The sequence below is a fragment of the Lolium rigidum genome, chromosome 7, assembly GCF_022539505.1.
Source record: "Lolium rigidum isolate FL_2022 chromosome 7, APGP_CSIRO_Lrig_0.1, whole genome shotgun sequence".
NCBI classification, from domain to species: domain Eukaryota; kingdom Viridiplantae; phylum Streptophyta; class Magnoliopsida; order Poales; family Poaceae; genus Lolium; species Lolium rigidum.
The window spans coordinates 76,907,465-76,914,233 of record NC_061514.1 but is presented as its reverse complement, the minus strand read 5'-3'; the positions used below and the strand labels follow the sequence as shown (position 1 = coordinate 76,914,233).

The following is a 6,769-nucleotide window of genomic DNA, read 5'->3' as shown; positions in this document are numbered from 1 at the left end:
GCTCGATCTTTCACTCCACACGGTATGAGCTCACTTTGAAGTTCAGTATGAGCTGAGCTTGGCCTAGTTTTTACTCGCTCGAATTCGACTCGTTTGCACACTAAATATAGCGAATTTATTCATGAGGCAAATCCAGGTAATTTTCAGCAATGGCTCGCAGGGTTACCATGCAAGTAGAGTTGCCCCCATAAACGACGCGTGACATAAGGTGGAATCCCCATGTCTGTTGAGAGAACCACTTTCAAAGCTGCCGTCTAGACATGCGTATACCATTCCGTTCAGACGTAGTACTACTACTGATGTACAATCGATCTTTGTTTCTCTTTGCATACGTACGTCGAAACGCCACCTCCTTCAACCGTCTATTTTGCACAGCACATGCCTTGAGGCTGAAACCATTAATATCGACCAATCCACAAGGCACATGCCCAGTTGCATCCCTGCCTGTATATATACGCGCGCAGCATCTAGCGACCACACAGAAACACACACGTACGCACGGGACGTTCAAGCAGCAGCATGAAGGGAGCACGGCGCTCATCCAGCAGCAACAGGAGGCTCCTCGCGTCCTTCCTGAACGCGTGCAGGAAGCTCGCCGCCGCCCCGACGGCGGGCGAGTGGGCGCAGCTCCACGCCGGCGACGACGAGGCCGCCATCCCGGTGGACGTGCCGAGGGGCCACACGGTGGTGTACGTCGGGGCGGAGCTGCGGCGGCACGTCGTCCGGGTGTCCTCCCTCGGCCACCCGCTGTTCCGGGAGCTGCTCGACGACCGCGCGCGGGAGGAGTACGCCTTCGCCGCCGACGACAGGCTCTGCCTGCCCTGCGACGAGGACATCTTCCTCGCCGTGCTCTGCCACGTCGACTCCAAGCACGACTACTGCCGGAGGCTGGTACTATGCAGCTGATACGTAGGATCGGGAGCGGCCGGGTTCATATATTTGCTCCGAGATAACGAGATTGTTGGCCGGGTACATGATTTCGTAGGCCTCAGATGTATAGGGTCGATCTCTGTAGAAATTTAGTTTCCGGTGCTCCGTGCTCTGTATCCCATTCTTCAAGGATGTGCCGCATAGTGCCGCCGTGCAGAATGGCACTCGTTCCAACTTGAATTGTTGGAGAGTGCAAGGCGCGGCATCCTCTAATTCGTTATCCCTGATTATCCAGCCTCTGAACTGTTGCACCTAGATACTGTCATACTTTTTGGTCCATACTGCTCGCCTTCTCCAGCATTTGTGATGGCCAAGTCGACGCAAGCTCCTAGATGCTACTCTCTTCTTTCCATAATTCTTGTCGTGGTTTTTATTTAAATTTAAACGAAAACCACGACAAGAATTTTGAACTAAAAATCACGACAAGAATTATGCAACAGAGTGAGTAGTGCAAACAACATTACCATATGACCTTGACGTGTAACAGATGGTACATTCAAAGTTCAAACGGAAAAGCTTCACATACAGATTGCACACATATAGGCTATCATGTTGGAATTGCAGTTCATATGGGGCACAAGTGACGCTAGAAATATCGACGCAGAGCGGATCTGCTGTGCTGGGAACAACAGCCATACAGAGGAAGTGTCAAAATAAAATAAAATAAAACCGTTGTCGCCTTTCTTTTGTGCGGGTATTGTCGCCTATACATTATATATACTCTCTCAGGATGCTTGTCTGTCTAGTTGAAGTCGGGCTTCTCAGGGTAAGTGCAGCCAGAATGCTGGATGACGACATTCGCAGCGTAACAAGCAGCTCTGACACACTCGTCAATGCTCTTCTCCTGAACCAACTGGGAGAGAAACCCTCCAACAAAGGCATCACCTGAAGAAAAAAAATGATGCAAATCACAAACATGCAAGGTGTACGTGAGCTTCTGCTATTACCATGATTAATATGTAAGAAGTTGATGCCAAGACAAAGGATAGCCCAGGGAATAACGCAATTCAATGAATTTTTTAATGTCACTCTACAGAAGTACAAGTATACCTGCGCCATTAGTATCGACAAGCTTCTCCTTCGGCAAAAGGATCACAGGAAAAGTTTTGACCTGCAGGCAAAGAATAGAAGACAGTTATGCCGATTATCCAGGCTATTTGCAGGGAACAAATGCTTCAATAAGTGTAATCTCATTTGTAGTGACAAATGCAGTTCGGTTCTTGCTAAGCTCATGGTAATATCCAAATCGTGAAAAAAAAAGGCTTTCAATCACCAGATCAATCTTTCAAAGCAAATCACCCATTGGACTTCAACTTCAAGAAAAAGAATTGGCCATACATCAACCAACACAATACATGCATAACAAGAGCATAGACTGGACTTTGCAATATGCGCTAAAGAATGCATCATGATTTCTGCTAAAATGAGACGCACATTCCTAGTATTAGCAGAGAATCAGCATTTTGTGTGACACTACTCCAGTTGTGTGCATACTGTTGCCAAATTGATGAGAATAGAAAAAACTGGCTTGGTTTACATAATACCATATAATTTAGGATGGTTCTGTGCAGTCAGGGATTCATGTATAGATGGTGTTCCGTTGCAAACATTATATACAGTTTGAATGGAATACAATCATCACGATCATGTAAAGCCTGTCCATGAAACCAGCAGGAACAAATATAGCAGAATATTAACCTTTCCGTCATCAGCCACAACTACTGGATCACAACCTTGAGTAATAACAGTAATCCTCTTGTGTGTTCCTGAAGCCTTGGGCAACTGTGAGATCTTCAAAGCAATCTCCTCAACATTCTCAGTCTACGATTTTTTATGGGGATATTTGGTCAAAGGCTTCAAGATTAACTAATCAACTTATGAAATATTAGGTGATAAATGAATACCTCCCAACCACGAACTTTAGCAAATGTCCTTGCTTCTGTTTCATTTCCGAATATGTAGTCGACATACCTAAGTTTGGTAACAAGAACTTTAGTAAGATTCCTGATAATATTGCAAATATGGAACCAGGTAACATGGAAAATCATATCTTTATACAGCTGAAGGTGTTCCACAATGCGATCACAAAATTAAACAAAAGAATCACATGGTGATGTCCATTACTTACGGAAAAGCTTTTTCTTGGGCATCACGAAAAAACTCACAGATAAAGGGGGCAGAAAGGTTCATCATAAACACCTGCAAATAGTACAATCAATTGTGGTCGAACAAAAACACTAGAGGTGGACTACTTTTAGTGGTTAGTATTAACCTTGTTAGTTGCAGCAGCGTGCTCAGCAGCAAGTTGAATGCTATCAGGGGACACGGTAAGGAAAAAGCCAGCAATGTAAATATATTTTGCCTTCTCGACTGTAATTAAAGACATTATAATTGTCAGAAAAAGAATTCTATCATCAAACAAAAATATAGTGCAAATAGAAAACGGAGTATTAGAGAGAGTAACAACAGATTGACTTGTACTAAATTTGTGTTCAGATAACTCCAAACACGATCATATCACAAAATTTATATTAGATTTGAAACGGAAAGTACCATCATCCCAAAAAGCATATAAACCTTTCAGTATCAAGCGACCATAAAGCTGAAAATTCACAGAGGAGTTCAAGTGGCCATTTTTATTACCAAGCGTCCAGTTCTCTGGCCTCTTTAGATGTTCACACTTGTAGCAGTTTGCTGCGGACAAATTTGCAACAAGTGACCTGGTTACATAGAAGAAAATAGTTTAAACTGAAGTCACATCCATTTGAGGGCGGACAAAGGGGACATACACAGACGTAATGGAGCCGTTTAAGAACTGGACATGAGCATAGAAAAAAAATCTATGTTGATACAGAAGACCTTTGTTTGGAATGAAATAGACTAGCAAATTTAATACAATACATTCATTGATGATACACGGCTTCTGTAATTTAATACAGCAGGCATTAATATTATCCATTTATTTTGTTACCTTTGCCATCTCTGTTTGCCAAATATTAAGGCAAATAGTTGAAGCGCATGTAGAACAAGTAAATGTCAACACCTTATAGAATGGCATGCATACTAGAAACATTTTTACAGGCGCCACAAAACTATTGATCACTCATTAAAATCGCAAACAATTTAAAGAGGGAAAAAACCATGGTACCAGAGAAAGACAGTCTAGTGCAACAAAAGACATTTTTAAAGGACACTTCTAGTAAACAAAAATAAACAATTGCAGGTTAGAGTACTAGATAGAGTGTCACAAGACAAATTTAACAGACAAGTAGATGTTCTTAACTGCTAAACATTTCCATATTCCTTCATACAAGGATCGTGACTACAACTTTAGGGAAGCTTAATGCCAAGTTAGGAGCAGTACTAGGTAAATACCACTCTAGTTGACATACCTCTCACCGCCAACAACACAGACAGCACATGTGCCGGTTGGAGCACTGGCATCCTCATAATAGTGGGCCTAAACAAATAGATGGCAAGGTTAAAGTGGTTCATTGTGCAATATAGTGGACAGTGGAGCGTCATAGGATGTAGAGCGCGGGGGGGGGGGGGGGGCTAAGTTATATTTTACATTGACACCAGCAGTTTGCGCATTGTTCCTCATCTCCTCGCCAAACTTGTCCTTCCCAATGCAGCCCATGAAACTTGTTGCACCAGGAATTTGAAGCATCCACTACAAAAAAAATGTAATAAGGATTGTACCAAGTTCTGAGCATATGATTAATAATCAGGATTGGTAGAAGGATAATAGCTCTGCACTGTTTTACTTAGTTTGCTCTTAGCTTACTTGGGCAACCCTAATAGAGTTCTGAGTGGCTCCTGAAAAAATCAAAACACAATAAACACAAAATTGTGAGAAAGTAAACCATGTAACAGAAATTTCTGCATTTACTTTATCAGTTAGCACAAAGATGCAGAAATAATACCTCCAGCGATGTATTCGGTATTGCCCTTGCTACCCAATTCATCGTACCTAGTACCACAACACACCACAATATTAGTAACCTCTAGCCTTCAGTGATGCATCCATGGAAACACATTCTCACTTATGACATGTTATACAAGGCAATTTCCATACTGACTTTGAAACGAGTACATATCTGGCCACTCAAATCAAAACAGTAACATGTTTTGATTTCTTCAGGTGGCGAATGTGACAGTATGTGGCCTTTGTTTCCAGTCCGCGGTTAATATAGTTCTGGCAACAATAGCATCTGGTAACGCAAGGGAAGTAGACATGAGAAAGAAACTTACATGGGCAAGTGCTTTTCCTCCGCAAGAATGGAATTGCCCGGTTTGAGGTCATACCTAGAACACAAGCGCACAGAAAAACATGTCGGTTAGCTCATGATAACAAGAACAGGCACATCTGATTCCGATACATGCAACCTAGACAGCATGGTCCGAGCCTTTAGACAAACTTTCTGAAGAAGAAACAGCATAATAGCAGATATTATTTTTCGGGGTCTGAGTTACAGCTAAGGTATATATTTATTTCCAATAAAATGAAATTAAGCAAAAGAGAGAAAACGAAAGAGTTCAAATGCGCTGCCTGATACTGAAATAAAATTTATCTATTTGGTCAGCTGTAGTTAAGCACAGGTCATACTGTCTGCATCTTGTTCATTCAGTTAAATTTTATAAAGGTCATACACTCGTTTCTGTAGATTGTTCACAGTTGCACAGCACAGGTACCACCTAAAGCTCGAGCTAGGGAGTGCAAGCAAATAAGGCACTCCCAACAAACCTATACAGTATACTACACCAACAGGGTTGGGGCGAGATGCATATCTCAATGATTGGCAGGAAAGGCATATCTCAAAACGGACAGAATACATGAGATGGAGAAGGAGCAAATTACTTCGCGAGGAAGGCTTCGTCGACGACGGCGGAGATATCGAGGAGGGGGTTGCCCATCCCCAGGAGGACGCCCTCGTAGCTTCCGCTCGCCATTTTCCCCCCTCTCTAGCGGTCGTGCCTCAATCGAGCCCAAGCTACGCGGCGGCGGCGGCGGCGGCCGCGGGTGAGAGAGAGCTGTGCTGGGTTTACCTGGTTCCTGGGAGAATTTGTTTTTTTAGAGCATCTCGCGGAAGGGGAATAAACTCCAAAATCACTTTATTGGGGACAGGAGAGAGAAGGTTTATTTTGAAGAAAACTGCAAAGGTTGCGAAACGCCGAAACAAGAAAACTTCCTAAATTTTCTGTGTTGTGCTCTTGATTATGAATATGAACTCAATGTTACCTTTTTTTTGAGCAACCACATATTTTATTAATCGAAAAACAAGTTACATGAAGTAATACATGTGAAAACTAAAAGACAAACCGAGATAAAGTGATTTTTTTTAGAGCAACCATATATTTCATTAATCGAAAAACAAGTTGCATGAGGAAACACATGTCGAAACTAAAAGACAAACCTGGATAAAATGATTATCCTGAATTTTCAGATAAACCAAACATAATTAAAATAATTATTGCAATTCCAAAATATTTGAAATACACAATCATAAGGTTAAAATACAAATTAAAAATTCAAATAAATAACATAGTCCATCACAACACAACCAATAAACAAATAATAAGTTTAACAAATAAGGTGAGACAAGAAAACATCAATTACTTTTGCCATGCATTTTCCAAAGCCCCCCAATCAAGTCATCGAGCAGTCGGCCATGCATCTCTCGGTACACCCAGATAAACCTTTGGATCTGCGCTTCATAACATGGGATTTTTCGCATAATTTTTATTTCGAAGTGCAAAATGGGTCTCCTAGGAAGTGCGGAGAACATGGTGAAATACACCTAAAAAAATTACTCAAATATTAAGGTGTTTTCACTTT

At 41.9% G+C, this 6,769-nt stretch overlaps 2 protein-coding genes across 2 annotated transcripts; one reads left to right on the top strand and one right to left on the bottom strand.

Annotated features, from left to right (window-relative positions):
* Positions 1-519: 519 nt before the first annotated feature.
* LOC124671561 (auxin-responsive protein SAUR50-like) lies at positions 520-906 on the top strand. The gene has a single exon (XM_047207921.1). The coding sequence runs from the start codon at positions 520-522 to the stop codon at positions 904-906; it is 387 nt and encodes a 128-aa protein (XP_047063877.1).
* Positions 907-1,634: 728 nt separating this feature from the next.
* On the bottom strand, positions 1,635-6,035 carry LOC124673946 (adenosine kinase 2-like). The gene is made up of 13 exons (XM_047209988.1): positions 5,792-6,035; positions 5,185-5,238; positions 4,857-4,903; positions 4,718-4,749; positions 4,502-4,603; positions 4,323-4,390; positions 3,574-3,650; positions 3,203-3,300; positions 3,059-3,129; positions 2,835-2,901; positions 2,629-2,751; positions 1,981-2,041; positions 1,635-1,815 (listed from the first exon to the last, which is right to left on the bottom strand). The coding sequence occupies exons 1-13, from the start codon at positions 5,881-5,883 to the stop codon at positions 1,673-1,675; spliced, it is 1,035 nt and encodes a 344-aa protein (XP_047065944.1). The 5' UTR covers positions 5,884-6,035; the 3' UTR covers positions 1,635-1,672.
* Positions 6,036-6,769: the final 734 nt, after the last annotated feature.

Coding starts and splice junctions, on each gene's coding strand:
- LOC124673946 (XM_047209988.1), bottom strand. CDS start 5,883: ATGGCGAGCGGAAGCTACGAGGGCGTCCTCCTGGGGATGGGCAACCCC. Junction 4,604..4,717: donor ACTCTATTAGGGTTGCCCAA/GTAAGCTAAGAG, acceptor TTTTTTTTGTAG/TGGATGCTTCAAATTCCTGG. Junction 1,816..1,980: donor TGTCGATACTAATGGCGCAG/GTATACTTGTAC, acceptor TTTTTTCTTCAG/GTGATGCCTTTGTTGGAGGG.
- LOC124671561 (XM_047207921.1), top strand. CDS start 520: ATGAAGGGAGCACGGCGCTCATCCAGCAGCAACAGGAGGCTCCTCGCG.